General features: G+C 49.1%; 1 protein-coding gene across 1 annotated transcript in view; it reads left to right on the forward strand.

Annotated features, from left to right (window-relative positions):
- Window positions 1-10,825, forward strand: part of KCNN3 (potassium calcium-activated channel subfamily N member 3) — a 201,105-nt gene extending 190,280 nt beyond the window's left edge. The window contains exons 8-11 of the mRNA XM_027773798.1: window positions 3,168-3,295; window positions 4,973-5,042; window positions 9,860-10,042; window positions 10,138-10,825. Of these exons, the coding sequence (XP_027629599.1) occupies window positions 3,168-3,295; window positions 4,973-5,042; window positions 9,860-10,042; window positions 10,138-10,251 (495 nt within the window). The 3' untranslated portion in view covers window positions 10,252-10,825. The remainder of the gene's footprint in view (window positions 1-3,167; window positions 3,296-4,972; window positions 5,043-9,859; window positions 10,043-10,137) is intronic.
- The last annotated feature ends 5,619 nt before the right edge of the window (window positions 10,826-16,444 follow it).

Raw genomic sequence — 16,444 nt, forward strand, 5'->3', positions numbered from 1 at the left:
CCCCTGTGTGTGGGGCCTCCCACTCACCGTAAAGATGGCGTGACTGCCCGGCTCAGCCACGCGCCGGTGCGGGAATTTCAGTCTTCCATCTGGGCTGAAGTGGCGTGCAGGACCCGGACTCTGTGTTCCGTCACATTGCTAAATGAGGGCTGTGAGAACTGAGGGGGAAACAATTCTAATGACCTTTCCAGTTCCTTGATCCTGGAAAACAGGAAGTCATTTTGTTTGTGTGAAGATGAAATCTGGTCAGGTCTTGCCTCAGACCACATGAAAACCTTCTGCTCTTCTTGGACCTGGCTCCTGTTGTCACTCCGCTCTCAGCTAGCTGTGGGCTCCTGGTCCTCACGTCCCATCTCGGAAGCAGCTTCCTCATGTTGAAGTGGGGAGGTTGAGCTAAATGATAATCCGTGGTACTTCACAGTTAGGCTGCCCCCAGACCCACGCTGACTTGGTGTGCCATGTGTCACTCCCGAGGTCTTGGTCTGTGTCTCCCTGTCTTCATCTGCAAAATGGAGATAATCTTGGTACCTGGCTGACAGGCTTGTTGTGAGGATGAAGTGAATTTATACACACGAAGTACTCAGATCTGGGTCTGGCACCTGGCACATGCTAGCTGCAGCCCTCAGAACCATCAGCACCTGCATCACTGCCTCGTTTGGGCCTCCTAGCAACTGTTAAAGTAAGGACTTCACAGGGCCAGCAGTGTCATGGTGGGTAAGGTGCTGGGCTCCCATATGACTGACCACTGTTCGAGTCCCGGACCTGGAAGCTTGAAAATCACACCAGGTTTGTGTGTGTGTGTGTGTGTGTGTGTGTGTGCGTGTGTGCACTTGCACCCAAAATCCCAGGAGGAAAATGAAAGAGAAAGGATTGAGGTGTGGTCCCCCCGGGATGTGATTTCTCACTTTCCCTCTCACTGTCTCTGTTTCCTGCCGAGCACACGTCCCCTATGGCAAAAACCTAAAAAGCAATAAAAACTAAAAATAAGGACTTCTTTTCCTTTCTTAAAGATCATTTTCTCCAAAACTGCTTACCAATGGGCAGAGCAGGAATTCACCTGCAGGCTTCCCAATTTCAAATGTTTGTTCTACGTTGACACTGAGAGTGTTGTCAAAGGCCTGTCATCTCGGACACTCTGCAGCTCTGTCAGCGTTCCAAAGAGGAGACTTGCGTTCCAGGCATTCTGCTGATTGCCCCACAAATGCTGGGGTAGGCTTGTGCCCTTTTTTCCTTTGAGGCCTCCTTTGGGAACTAGGCGCCTGAGGAAACTACCGAACCACATGCCAGATTGTCTTCTCTCCCTACAAAAGGGCAGCAGGTCTGTGAGCTCTGCAGAGCAAATGCTGCCTCTGGGTGCCGCCTCTTTTGCCAAGAGGCCACTGCCCACTCAGCCCGTCAGCAGAGCCCCAGAGACGACCCTCTCCTCTGCCTTCCCCTCTTCCCTGGGACGGCCACCATTTCCTGCTTCTACTCACCAACACCTGCTTCCTTTCAGGCAAGAAAGGACCAGAGGTGGGCAATTAAGTCACTTAAAGCCATTTTCACAGTGGCTTTTTACTGAATGAAAAAGCGATATTTATGTCACTTAGACATTTCTGAGAAGACTTAGCTGTTCTTTTAAAAACATGACTTCAGCGCCAGTGAAAAATATAATCCAGCCTGAGTAATAAATTTTTAAAACGTACACACACAAAAGTTATCAGCCTGCAAAACAATGTTTCCTAGGCCTTCCCACGCATCTCAGTATTTTAACAACACCCCATCTGTGGATGTCAGTCTGAAGAGGCAGGTCTGTACTCTCCAATTTCATTAAAATCCTTTCTGGCTACTACCCTGAATTCTACTAGGCTGGCCTACTTACTTCCAGGCCCCGGGCCTGTGGCCCTGCGCCAGTCTGCATGGCTGACAGAGATGGGGATGGTTAATCAAAAATCTGTTTAGCTTGTGCTTAGTAAGGAATGTTTCCTCCTGCTCTTGTTACTAATTGCTGAAGATGTCTGTGTTTGGATTAAAACTTTGTCCCCTGCCATCTGGATGCCATCGATATGTCTCGTCTCCGCCGTGAGCCGGGTGATATCAGTGGTTTCCATGTCAACCAGCACAGCGTCATATGTTGAAACGTGTGATTGCAGCGCATGCCGGAGGAGCCGTCCTTGGAAAAGAGGCGGCTCTGGTTTCACACCGAAATCTAGCTGCTGATTTTTCAGACATCGCTTTGGCGTGATTTCGGTTTAATGCCAATTACACTCCCATGGAAAACTGCAGGATGAATGCGTTTGGCCATTTGGAAAACCAAACAATGGGCTTGTTGACACCTACAGTTCCAATCAGTGGCAAGGACGGTCCCTGAGAGAGGCCTTTTAAAATCTCCAGCTGGTGGCAAACCTGTTTATTCTCTCCCAAGGCATGTCCCCTGTGCTCTAGATGGGGGACTTGGGTAAAGCAGGAAAATCTATTCGGCTGTCAGCTAAGTCATGACGTGTTTTTCTGTTTCTCTATGCAACGATGCGTCATGACTTTCCCGACGACCCAATGCGAGGGCAGCAGCAATGGTGTGTGTTTACCCACTCGAAGGGGACCCCGGCCTTCAGGTCTTGGCTGTGCCGCCTGTCTAAATTTAGCATCAGCAACAGCGTTCCAGAGGCAGTAGCAAAATAATTAAAAAGAAGAGACACCCCTCCACTTCAAGCTCCAGTCTACTGTGTCCAATACAGGATTAAAAAGAGCTGAATTTTAATCATCTTTTTTTTCTTTTTGGAGAGGTTTTTGCTATAGGGCGCATACACTCACCAGAAAGACAGAGAGAAACAGAGAGACAGAAAGCAAGAAATCACCCCCCAGGGGGGATGGCCACACTGCAGTCCCTTCTCTTCCATTCTCCTCTTGAGATCTTGAGCACGCACGCACACGCGCCTGGCGTGAGTTTAAGCCACTGGGTCTGGGACTTGAATCATGATCAACTACATGGGAGTCCAGCAACATAGCCGTTACACTAACTGCTGGTCCCTTAATCATCTTTTCTGAGTCCCATGATCTTGACTAAGAAAACAGATCATTGCAGAATCATTTCCCTGCAAGGTAGCCTGTAGCCGCCAGCATGGAAAACGTACTGAGTGAACCTGGGGAAATTAACCTGAGAGCAGCCTGTTTTGTCTGTCTTTCCTTAGATCAAGAATGCTGCAGCCAATGTCCTTCGAGAAACGTGGCTGATCTACAAACACACAAAGCTGCTAAAGAAGATTGACCACGCCAAAGTCAGGAAGCACCAGAGGAAGTTCCTGCAAGCTATCCACCAGTGAGTGTGCCCAAGTGGCTCAGCCCCCTGGTGGCCACATCTGGAGGGCGGGACCCCTGCAGCTCCACCGGTATCTTCCCACACTGGGGACTTCAAAAAGTCCCTAGGAAAATGGAAATAAAAGGGTCTGTAGCTTAGAGGTAAAAGGAGATGGATCCACATGGCTGACATGGTTCGAATCCCCGTCTGCCAGCTTGAAAAACATACCCAAGTGCACGTGTGTGCCCCAAATACCAACAGGATGGAGAAATGGAGAAGGGATTGTGGTATGCGCACACCTCGTTGAGGGAGTACTTTCTCCATTCTCTCTCTGGCTCTTTCTGGAAAGCGCATATGCCCTGTGGTAACTTTTTTAAAAGTCTGGGGCCAGCAGGCGGCATGGATGTTACAGTGGCTAGATCCCACATGGCCAAACCCATGGTTCAAATCCTAGACCTGTCCATTTGAAAATCATGCCAGGTGCATGTGTGTGCATACCCAAAACCCCAAGGGAGAATGAAGCTAAGGGATCGCAGTATGGCCTTCCCCACGGTGGGATGATTTCTCACTCTCTCTCTGTCTCTGTCTGTCTCTGTCTCTCTACAGCGAGCACACATGCCCTATGGCAAAATCTAAATTTACAAGAAGGTCTGAAAATGGAACAAATGTATGAATTTATTTTGATGCAAAAAATTTTGAAAGTCATACATAGCTTTTCATAATATACATTTTCTGGGAATATTTGAACAGCCCCCTCTTATACTTAGAAGGCACAGAAGAAATTCATTTTGTCAACTCAGCAAATACGAGGGCGGACTGGGCCCAGATCAGTCTGTTGATTAACTTGCTACACCTTCCGTAACCCAGACATTGGGCAGGCTGCCATGGAAGGCAGACGTTAGAGTAAGAGCCTCTAAGGGCTCTCATCTTCTACCCCCACACACACTCTCACACACACACTCTCTCTCTCACACACACACACACACACGCACACCACATGCAACGCAGATGAAACAAACTTTGGTTGATATTTCCTACGATAGAGGAATTTTTTTTTTTTCAAAGAAATACAACTGATTATTTCTTTGTAGTTTACTCTCGGGCATGTGTACTCACAGGAGAAAGAGACAGAGAGAGAGGGGAGAAAGTAAGAAATCATTTCCCAGAAGGGATGGCCATGCTGCAATCCCTTCTCCTCTTGGGGTTCTGGGCACACACGCACACGTGCCCAGTGTGATTTTCAAGCCACCAGGTCCTGACTCAAACCACTCAGTAAGTCATGTGGGATCCGACTGCCTCAACCTCTGTACCACCTGCTGACCCACAGAGGAATTCAAATAATACAGTGGAAAAGCAAGAAGTAAAAACATTTATTCGGACATGGAGGTTTGGGGAGACTCTGAAGTTTGAACACAGGGCACGGGAGGTGGAGGCCCAGCCTACGCAAGGGCCTGGAAACAGGGAAGGAGCTGAGAGCAGCGGGGAGGCCAGAGTCACTGAAGGCAGCGTGCGTGGGGACAAGGGTTTGTTTTCTTGGGGACTTGATCAGCCCTGGATTCTAGTTACTTGTTACCCGTGTTCAAGGTCCCCTTTGCAAGGTTCCCAGATTGGATGCGTCAGTAGGGCTGGAGACCCTGACGGTGGGGCTGAACCCTAACATAGACTTGAAAGGCTGGCTGTTCCGACTCTTCCCAACAGACTGCGGAGCGTCAAGATGGAGCAGAGGAAGCTGAGCGACCAAGCCAACACGCTGGTGGACCTCTCCAAGGTGAGTGGCAGAATCCGGGGTCATCTTCACAAGCCCTTGGGCCATAGCATCTAGTTTCCACGTGCACTTGTGAAGACCTGGCTGCGTCCAGACTGGTCAGGGCAGGACCAGGAAAGCAAAGAACAATGCCTTCTTGGTTAGAAAAAGAATCTAGGTTCTAGTTTTTGACATTTACAACATAACAGAGCGTCTTGTCTTTTAAAACCTGGTGTTTGTTTCGTAAGTAAATACTCAGATTTGTCTTTGCCTGGAGTTAATGAGTGAACCTGTGAAATCTTCTTAGTGTGTTGTGTTGTTAGCTGCACACTGAGAGGCTTCTAAGAAGGAGCTCAAATTTGCCAGGGGTGAAACACATGAGCCCAAATGGGGATGATGGCCAAGTTGACCCCCGGGTGACACCTCAGAAGGTCCTTCTCATTGGAATCTCATGTTCTCATCGGAGATTCATTTTCCCAGACCTTACAACTCAGGGGCTGTGGCCTCCATTTGGTGGTGATACATTTCTTTACTTCTCAAGAGGCAGAGGGCCTACAATGAACATGAAGATATCAAAAACGAGAGGCCTGCTTTGAGAGCCCTAGAGCTGAAGGCTCCACATCACGCTGTCACTCTGCGTTTCTGGCACTAAACGCTGTACAGAAACGTGCTCCTCTTGACAATCGCCCAAGTGAAGGAACTGGAGGTGGCATCGCTAGTGGAGCTGAGAGTAGGCGCCGTTGGAGAAAGGGCCTCCCTCTCCTCGTTGCCTCTTGATAGAAATTGTATTCCAAGTGTACAGCCCAGGGCCAGGCTGGCAGAACATTCCTGCACATGTCAATTATCATAATGGAACACGTTCCTGGGTAAACTCCCTCAGGCAAATTAAGCACCCTTTGAAAAGAGTGTACAATCAGAGAAATTACTGGTTTCTGGGCCACGTGCGGATGCCTTGTTCAGTGGAGGGATCAAGCCAAAGAAAGGGCTTCCTAAGCCAGCGAGGCCGCCAATCAGGGAGTAAGAGACTCGGCGCAGTGGGGAGAAGCCCACAGAAACATGTGCCTTTGATAGAGGGCATTGGGGTGCAGCACAGCGTTCCTGAGAGCCTGGGGGTGGAGGGTTAAATGGAGGGCTTGCAGCAGAGAATTCCTGGTGTCTTGGGTGTGTTGGGTTAAATACTCTTGGTTTCCAATAGGAGAAACTCACCAGAACTAGTTTGTCGTTGTTGTTGTTTATTGGTTTTTTGTTTGTTTGTTTTTTGGGTTTTTTTTGCTATAGGGCACATGCACTCACCAGAGAGAGAGAGAGAGACGGAAAGTGAGAAATCACCCCCCTGGGGGGATGGCAGTGCCGCAATCCCTTCCTCATTCTCCTCTTGTGAGCACACACACACACACACACACACACACACACATGAGCCCAGTGTGTTTCAAGCCACTTGGTCTGGGACTCAAATTGTGGTTGACTACATAGGAGTCCAGTGACATAACTGCTATGCCATCTGCTGGTCCCACCTTTAACAATTTTTATTTAAAGTGGAAAAATGTCTATTAAAAATAAATGATAATGGGCCAGCAGGTAGTGTGGAGGCTAAGGCAGCTGGATCCCACATGGCCAGCTGCATGGTTTGATTCCCAGACTTGGCGACTCGAAAGTGGTCAGACCTCAGGAAGCACCTGACCAGAACTGGACCTGAGAAGCCCTCACAACCCAGGAGGTTCTTCTCACCATGTCTTCCCCTGCTGTTCAAACATCTGCTTCAATTCATTCTCCCCCTGCACTCTTGCCTCCTGTTTCCACTGCAGACTACGCAGGCCCCCGGTCCAGAGAATAGCCATGTCTTCCCCTGCTGTTCAAATGTCTGCTTCAATTCATTCTCCCCCTGCAGTCTTGCCTCCTGTTTCCACGGCAGACTACGCAGGCCCCCGGTCCAGAGAATATGAGCTAAAATTTCAGCCATCGGTAAACACTAATCGGCTTCCTATTGGTCTTCATTCTAAATTCTCAGAAGAGAAGAGGTGATTGGCCAATTTAGATCACGTGTCCACCCTCAGACCAATCAGCTATAATCAGGAAGAGGGTCAAGTAGAGCAAACATAACAAGGGCCTGCCCTATAACCTTCAGGAATGAGCCATTGAAATGCCCTGAGATGGGGCCAGCAGGTGGTGTAAAGGTTAGGTCGCTTGACTCCCACATAGTTGACTGCAGTTCAAATCCCGGACCCAGCAGCTTAGAACTCATGCAGGGCATGCATGTGTGGCCAATAATCCTGACAGGAGAATGGAGAAGGAATTGCAGTGTGGCCATCCCTCCTGGGGGGTGATTTTTCACTTTATGTCTATCTCAATCTCTCTGGCCTTATAGCAAAAAAAAAAAAAAAAAAAAAAAAAACCTCTCAAAAAAAAAAAAAAAGAAAAAGTTAAAAAATGCCCCGAGATATTTTCATATAAGAAGCAATGTTTCCTGTCACTCCTCACCCAGCAGGACACACCTGGGCTGAGGTTCCCCTGGGAGTGGCAGCATGCATGTGTAGCCTCTCAGAAAGCAGGAGCCGAACAGAGCAGATCGGGGTGAAGCAGAAGCCCCAGTGAGTTGGAAAGACGCTCTTGGAACTGGGTGGGGCACTAGGCTGCCACTAACCTGGGGAGCGAATTATCCAGAAAGGGTTAAGGCCCTGCAGCGCTCCTGTGGGAACTCGGTGTGAGGGCCAGTGGAGGTGAACTCTGAATTTGTCCAGTCTGTGTCTTTTCCTCCCAGGAGACTCGCCCAAGGTCCTGGCAGCAGCTTCAGCATATTTCCCATTGGTCTCTGTTCCCCCTGGCATCCTGTCGCCAGGCAACCGAGCAGGGCGAGACAAAACCGCTGGGCTCAGTCCCTTTTCTTTCTTTGTACGGTGCCCTCCCGGCTCACCACCTTCCCACCCCTGCCCTTCGGGCCTCTCTAGAGGAAGGATGTGGCACCGTAGCCTCCAAACATCATTTTCTATACTGAATAGCTATCTTCTGGAGCCACAGAGCCGGGAAGACTTGGGCTCTTTACCAGACTGCTTTCATTTCAATTGAAATGTAAAAATAATTCTTGCCATCTGACGCTCAGGTGATCGAGTAAGAGAACAGCTGTGAAAATGCTCTGTTTCCTCAAGGTTGTGTAGACGGGTCGTTGGGTTGATGAATATAGATGAGGAAACCGTGATCCAAAGGGACGAAGTGACCATCCCAAGGTTGGGCAGTTGGCAAGCACTAACTCTGGGGCCAAAACCCAAGGGCCTGGACTCGGAGCCCAGAGCTGATCAGAGCGCCCCTGCGGCCAAGTGCACTTGGGGTTCTGCACATTCCGGGAAGAATGCACACCTTGAGGAGGCTCTGTGAATATTGATGAAGGTTGGAAGTCCTTTCCCTTACAAAGTCACCCTCTCCTCCGAGGGTGTCCACAGCGTGGTGTCCTGCTCTGCCACTGGCTATGCTAGAGAGGAGGTGCCATCTTCATGCCCCCTCTGCCAGCGACGCCTGGGCTGCCCAGTGAGGCGGTCCTGCAGTCTGTCAGGAAGGTACCCCTGCATTTCCAGTCCCCCAACCCCTTCCTCCTCTTTGGCTTCTCTCTATTTCTTTCATGAGTGAGAGCAACAGAGACAGAGGCAAAGAGACAGGGAGAGAGACAGGCACCCCCAAAGAGGGTCCAGATTCCGCCCCCAGCCTCAGCCAGCCCAGATCATGGCCACAAGCATGTCCAGCACGAACCCAGAACCTTCTCCCATGGGTCGGCCTCAGAGTGCTAAGCTTTACTGCAGTGACATCCTCTATTTATTTTTATTTATTTATTATAGGGCATGTGCACTCACAGAAACAGAGAGGAGAGAAAGAAAGCTCCCTGCGGGGTGGGGAAGGAGTAGCCATGCTGCAATCCCTCCTCCTCCAGTCTCCTCTTGGATTTTGGGCACACACGCACATGCACTCAGTGTGTTTCCAGCTGCCAGGTCTGGGCCTCGAACTGCAGTTAGCCATGTGGATTCAGCTGCCTTAACCTTCATGCTACCTGCTGACCACCACCTTCTTTCATACCTCTGTTTTACTCTCACCTTTTTTCTTGCTCCTTTGGCCCTTGGGGGCACCAGAGGCTTCCATATCCTCCTGGAGTAACTTGAAGTTGCAGGTGAAATGGGGCCAGGGTGTCACTGGAAGGTCTCCAGAAGCCAGAGCCTCAGTATCTGAGATGCAGGGGACACGGCAACAGCCAGCCTGGGCCTCTGCCATGGGAACCTCACTCCTTAGCACCTGAGAGTGAAACTCCTGCTAAACCTAGCTTGCAAGTCTGATGTCCAGAGCCGGGGGGACATTGTTAATTTGCTGGGAGAAATATGGCTGTCACACAGACTAGGACTCTGCAGACCAACAGAGGGGCCAGGGACAGGTTGGGTAGGACCCCTGACAGGACTGGAACCTGGCCTGCTAATTGTAAGTCTGTGTCACCGTCCCTTTCCGCTGCCGTGCCTTCTCAAATCATTAGATGCCACCAGCCATGTGAGCGAGAGCTGGCATCTCTGTAAGAACATGAGGACAGTTTAAGGACTGTCCCCACTTAAGAAAAAAAGCACTGCTGCTTGTCCTTCATACATATTTTCTAATATAATTTCACAATTTGCATGCATTACTGTTGTAGTACTAATCTTTACAAGTGCCTGTTTCGGCCTCATCTCAGGGAAAGTAAATGGGTCCTCCTTCCTTGGCCTGACGAGGCCTCACTGGCATGGAAGTTCCTCAGGTGTGGTTTGTTTTCCTGTGGCGGATTCCTCTATGATGACCCGTTGTGGCTCCGTCCCTCATCTCTCCATCTCCCCGCACAGATGCAGAACGTCATGTATGACTTAATCACGGAACTCAACGACCGGAGCGAAGATCTGGAGAAGCAGATTGGCAGCCTGGAGTCCAAGCTGGAGCACCTGACGGCCAGCTGCCACTCCCTGCCCCTGCTCATCGCCGACACCCTGCGCCAGCAGCAGCAGCAGCTCCTGTCTGCCCTCATCGAGGCCCGGGGCGGCAGCGGGGCAGGGGGCACCCTCCCGTTCCCTTGCCCGACCCCTGGCGCCAGCAGCAGCAGCAGCTCCTGTCTGCCCTCATCGAGGCCCGGGGCGTCAGCGTGGCAGTGGGCACCACCCACACCCCACTCTCCGACAGCCCGATTGGGGTCAGCTCCACCTCCTTCCCGACCCCGTACACAAGTTCAAGCAGTTGCTAAATAAAACTCCCCGCTCCAGAAGCGTTACCCATAGGTCTTAAGATGCAAATCAACTCTCTCCTGGTCGCTTTGCCATCGAGGAACATTCAGACCAGGGAATGGAAAGAAGAGAGACCGAGCTAATTAACTCACTTGTGTTCATCCAGCGTGCTTGGTTCGATATGCCTTGAAACCAGAAATCTAATCTCTGTTTAGGTGCCTCTACTTGGGAGTGGGAAGAGGAGGTGGCAGGGAGCGACGCCTCTGGCAGGGCCCTTGCTGCAGAGCTGGTGGAGAACAGAAATCCACGCTCAATCTCAGGTCTTCACATGGGGGGTGGGGGGCCGGATGCACTGAAGTAGCCAACAGTGAAGCCAGCCCAGAAGAGGGGCGCGCTGGGAGAGAGGGTCGTGTGCGGCTTGAGGAGATGGGCTCCTCGAGCACACGTGCTCCTTTCCTTTAATCTAAGGGAACCTCTGGGTGGCACAGGTAAGAGAGAGCTGCCAAACCTTGCCAAATCAGATATACCCAATTTAGGCCCAAATGCGAAAAAGACACAGATCAATAAACAGCCAGATTTTCCGTCCACCAGTCATATCCACATCAGCCTGTGTGTTTGCAAGCTTGTGCGTGTACACAGACACATCCCACGTCCAACCCAGGTCCTTTCTTGTTTGAGCTAACCCCAAATAAAAGGGACCTAGGACCTTCTAGTACCTTCCCCTGCACACGGCAAGCATTCTAACGTGTCGCGTGGGTTTGGATCTGAATGTGGGGTGCCTTCTGTTCAGAGTCAGCTTGTGTTGGTCCCCTGCAGAGCTGCCCCAAAGACTCAGATCCCTTCAAACTCAGTGCAGGCCGCTTTGCCCCCGACAGGCACCATGCCTGATTTGAGGTGGATGCCAAGCCAGAACTGTTGGCATTTGGGAGGGAAATGCAGGCTTCTAAAGATAACAGCTTCTGCAGCTTTCTTCTTACATCCAAACGAGCTGTGTTTCAATGGGCCACACGGCCAGGTATATGTGTGTGAGGGAGGATGAGCAGGGGATTGTTCATGCGTGTGCATACTTGCACACACAGGTGCAACCCAATGGCCTATTAGTGGAGAGAAATATTATTTGGGGGTGTGCTGAGCTGTATTTATCCAGCAACAGGTGTCCAGCCTCAGATGCTAGGAGCGCAATGTTGAATACTTCACCTGTGAGCTGCACAGCGGGGAGGAGAATGATGGAGAGTGGCCCACGCGGTCCCTTCTACCTGACCCGAAGTCATCTCATAATGGGACATTATGAGAATAAAGGGAGACCTTAGGGAACCTTATGGGTAAGGTAAGAGGACATAGACTTGTCAATAGTCTGTTCTACTGCACCAGGATAATCTTGGTACAAAAACTATTCCCATACATCTCAAACTCCAAGAGACTTCAGACACGCTGAGATCCAGGGTCATGACAGCCATGGAAAATGTTCTCATTGCTCCATCATTGGACCAAACCTGACATTTGTGATGTGAAAACCATCACGTTATTCATCACTTTTCTCATTATGAAGTCTTTGGCCTCTGTGTGTGGGACATTAAATGCTACTGTATGGAATATTTCATCTGTTTAGGATTAAACAAAAGGGTGTTATTGGGTAGGGTTGCCGCCTTGGGCTTAGCTCTGTGGTGAGACACCATGGCCATGTCAAAATGGTGCCTGACTGAGACTTTCCCTCCGCAGCACTGAGTCTGGTCCTTTCAGGACGAGGGAGTCATTGGACAAAGGTAGACAACCCTAAAGTGAAGGCCGCTCTTTTGGAAGATCTGGCCTTTTGCTAAACCTCTACTGTTGTCTCTTGCTATGGTTGCTGTTCCTTTCATTGTCATCGCCTTCAAGCTTTATCATCATAATTCCTTTGAACATGTCCATTAGTTGTTTTGTCTACCAGAAATACCACACCTACTGCTGGCTTTTTTTTTTAAAACTTGTTCTCTTAACTTGATTATCTAAAAGATCTCCCCTCCTTTTTTTTATGTCCCAAGAATGGTGCTCCTGTTTTCAGTGACAGTTCAACCGAACCTGTAAGGAGCTGCAGAAACAGATGAAATAACCAAGCAGTTTCTTTGTGGCATGAGTTCCATTTCCCAGAGGAAAGACCACTGGCGGGTCATCCAGAGTGTTCCAGTCCTCATCATTGAGCCATGGCCTTCAATTATGGACCCCGGTTGGCCCCTTCCATTCTGCCATAACCCTGTGACATGTGTGCATGTGGGTGTGGTTGTGTGTACATAGAGGGGTTTAGTCTTCGGGTAAATGACATGCAAGATTCCATTGCCACTCCTTCTGTCCATAAGTGGGCACAAACTCTTATTTACCCACCGTGGTGTGTGGATAACCCCTTAGCTAATCACGGATGCTCTCGCTTAGGTAAACCCTGAAGACCAAGCTGGTAACACTACTCAGTGGGGTGATTAGAGCTATTTCTGGTAGTAGCAGTCACAGGCATCGTAGAAATGCATGGGCGTTTGTCACGCGACTGGGCCTATTGGTAGTGCAATTACTGTGTGGTTTTTATCCTTGGCAAAAGAACACTCCCTCGTCAAGAAAATCAGTGATGGAGTCTGCATGCAGCTCCCGCAGTGGTAACTGGGAGGCGACTTCTCGTACTAGTATTTTAGCTGTATGTGCGGAAGTGTGTTCTCCTGCAAGTACAATCAGTCTTTGATGACTTAGGTATTGATTATTCTGGGTGTAGTCACCCAGGTTTTCTTCCTACATCTTTTGGCTAATTCCACTGCACCTCAGCATCACAGTCAGATGGGGGGAGGGGGCAGATTCCACCCCAGGCCTTCTCGTACCTTAGTTTTGAGTTGGGTAGTGGAGGAGGTTTAACTGTCTGCTCACCAATTGGCTAGACGTACAAACCCCTACTTACAGAAACCGCTCTAATGCTGAACTGGCTGAGTCCTGCCTACTCCTGGAAGGCTGACCCGGTAGCAGAGCCCCTCCTATAATCTCCCTGATAACTCAGTGACAGCAAAAGCACCCTAATATCCCCTAAAGTACCTAGACACTTGAACTAGAAATACAGAGCCACCCCCTCATCGCTTAAGCCATATTCTAGCTTTATGTACTGTAAAGTCAGGGATGTACTGTGACACTTTCAGACCACTCATCCCAGTGGAATTTCAGGACATAGCATCAGTTGATAAGTTATACCAGACGAGGGGCTCACTCCTCCTTAGATTGAAGTCCAAATAAAAACCTGCACCTGTGGATCAAAGGCCACGGATGTGCGCTCCCATCAATAAATTACCATCACCGTAACGTGTGACTCCATGACATCAGAGCTCTAGATGCTTAATACAATCCAAAAGGACAAGAGGTGGGAGGCCCCGCCTTGCCACCAACCGGCCTGCACAAGGACAGCGGTCCCGTGACAGTCTTATAAGTTAGGAGACGTGGGGACTGTGTAGAAGTAAGTCCTGAAGTTCTGAGCGAGGACAGAGGGTGTTGTTAAAGGCTGAGGAGAGAAGACAGCATTGGAGAAGTCGTGAGCTCCATGTACTTGGGGATTTCTCCCTCCATTCCCAGTAATTTCCCTGTAAACAAACAATGATGGAAAGGGGGGGGGGAGACTACTGATACAAAATCAGAATAAGTCAAAATCTAAGATTGAAACCACATCTTTGGCCGATCCATACAGCCACTTCAGACCTGGGCTCCTCTGTACTTAACAGGAAGATTACCGTTCATCTTCAGTACAGAGCTTTCCATAGAGAAAAACATGAAATCTCTGCCGCCACCCACAGCCGCCTAGACAGACTCAGTCTAGCCCACACTCGATATCGCGTCCGAACACGGTCAAGAGTTACCAAAAAGCTAGCGCTTATCCAATAGGGAGCAAACTCGGCAGGGAGAAATACAGGACTAGTTCTAGATCTCAAATCTCCCTCCCCGTCCAGAATGTAACTGAACAAGCAGGGCGTCCCCAAATTAAGGATCAGTGTTGTATCCCAGAGCACGTGGTGCTGCTGCGAGAACTCCGACATCATTGCACTACCAGTAGGTGACTATTCTTTCGAAGTTACAGCTTTTCAATTCTGAAATATGCCCCTACTCCTATACAATCATTCTACTTCCCCAAAAGCAGAGGACGGATCCACTGGCCACTGTTGTGCTGTTCCCCGGGACTCCGCGGCGTTCGGTTTCAGTACCTTAGACAGCTATCTGGTGGCTTCCGGGTAGGCGCGGAACCGCCTCTGCTCTCTCCTGCCGTGGGCGGGTCGGTTTCCGTGAGCCCTGGGCGGTGTTCCTTCCAGCTCTGCCGCCGCCCAAGTAAGCGTTCTGGGGAGGGGGTCACTGATGCCACCCAGGAGTATTAGGGGATAGCAATACTAACTGTCTGTGTGCTGGAGCAGAAACCGTGTGCCAGGCTGCATGAGTAGAGAGTAACATGCAACTCCTGTTCGACAAGTAATACGTAGATTTTTAAAACAATTGAAATAGACCACAGCTTATTACAAGTATTCAGTGCAATGGTATATAAATATATCCAGTAGAGGAAAACAATAACTGTGATTTTTTTTTTTTTTTTTTTGTCTTGCACCATTACTGGAAACACCCAAACATGAACTGGAGTTCCCTCTGAACAAAACCATTGTCAAATCTTCAACGGATGACCTCCAAATCTAGGTGCCAAGTGCCCTGTGACAGTTGTTTACACACCCGAGAAATGTATTCTAGAAGCTATAATCTTGGGCCTGCGTTACGTGTTGAAACCAACAAAGGAGACATCGTGACCAACCCAGCTGGTGGAGGAAAAGCACAAAATTCAACACCAATCTGTAGTTAGGATCCCAAAGACATGCTGACATTACAGCCAAAACAAAATCAAACGAAAGCACTGACAAAGCAAACAGTAATCTGATTGGAAAAGACGACATCCGACTTCACAGAAGGTGGACCGGGAATAAACAGCATTCCCCGGCCATGTCATTCTGTCCGTTTTCGAACCTCAACCAGGACCAATCCGCCTCCATCAGACACGTTTTTTTAATGGAGCAACCACTCCATTTTGGTCCTAGATTCTCCATTCTGCACAGGCCACAGGAAGCATCGACAGACAGCCACGGGACGTCAGTGGAGGAAACGTGTTCATGGCAAACTCAGAAACTGAAGTGTTACATTCAGAATCACATGAGCTTCGATACGAATTTGCATCTTGCCTCTGTACTGCTTGCTATTTTTTAATGATAGGAGAAAGCATAACAGTTTATTTTAAATATGAAATATATTGCTATATTATAAAATATATTGTAACTTTCGATTAACATTTTGTATCAAACTAGTCTTTAGCAGGTCCCGTGTCAGCCTGCTTTCCCACGGCTGTTTCTGAGTACGTATCACTGTTGGGAATTGCCTGAACCAGACCAAGCATCCTTCTGGCACTGCCTATTCTAATTCTCTGAGACCTGAGTATTAGAGACGAAAGAATATTAGTCCGTGCTTAGAGAAATAATTCTACCCTAGATGCTATCAAGCCTTTTCCAAAGAGATTTTAAAAGCCATCACTCCTTTAGTAGCTGTGCAAAGCCAGTTTAATAAAAATGCAGGCTCTTTCTATCTGCATGCAGAGGCCCCATTATATAAATTATATAAGCCTATAACTTGACCAACCAGTTTTCCTTTGGCAATTCATAATCTGGCATAGGAAGGGTCCTGTTTTCCTACAACACAAAATACTCTAAATTGTAGGCATTGTGAGTTTCTTGGTGGAAGAGTAAGACCAGCAATGGCATTCTAACCATGCAGAGCCCCCAAGCCAATGCATAGATGTAGTTTTCTGAATTAGCGATACCCTGGAGAGAGCTAGTTTTCCATCTGTCTATCAACGACATGGAGCTCAGCTCCTAAGGGACTGATGGGAGGAGGATGCAGGACGCGCACAGCCAGACCCAGCAAAGAGCCAGGCTTCCTTTAATATTAGTTTGCTCTCACTGGGAGGAAATCGTTCCAACTGAGATGTTTTCCTTTAGGGCAAAACTAAGCAACTCTAGACGTCTATTCCTCACTTTCTCCATATAGCAGCCCACACACATGTAGAAAGTCTGTTTCCTACTTTAATGGTGATGGAGGTACTGTTCCTAGATGAGCATAGGACATGTTTGGTAGTAAGCTTTCCTCGAACCAGTGAGCTTCTCCTAGTGGGGACTCTCACTTGCCAACAAGATT

This window comes from Tupaia chinensis, unplaced genomic scaffold (assembly GCF_000334495.1).
Source record: "Tupaia chinensis unplaced genomic scaffold, TupChi_1.0 Scaffold000374_1, whole genome shotgun sequence".
In the NCBI taxonomy this organism is placed as follows: domain Eukaryota; kingdom Metazoa; phylum Chordata; class Mammalia; order Scandentia; family Tupaiidae; genus Tupaia; species Tupaia belangeri.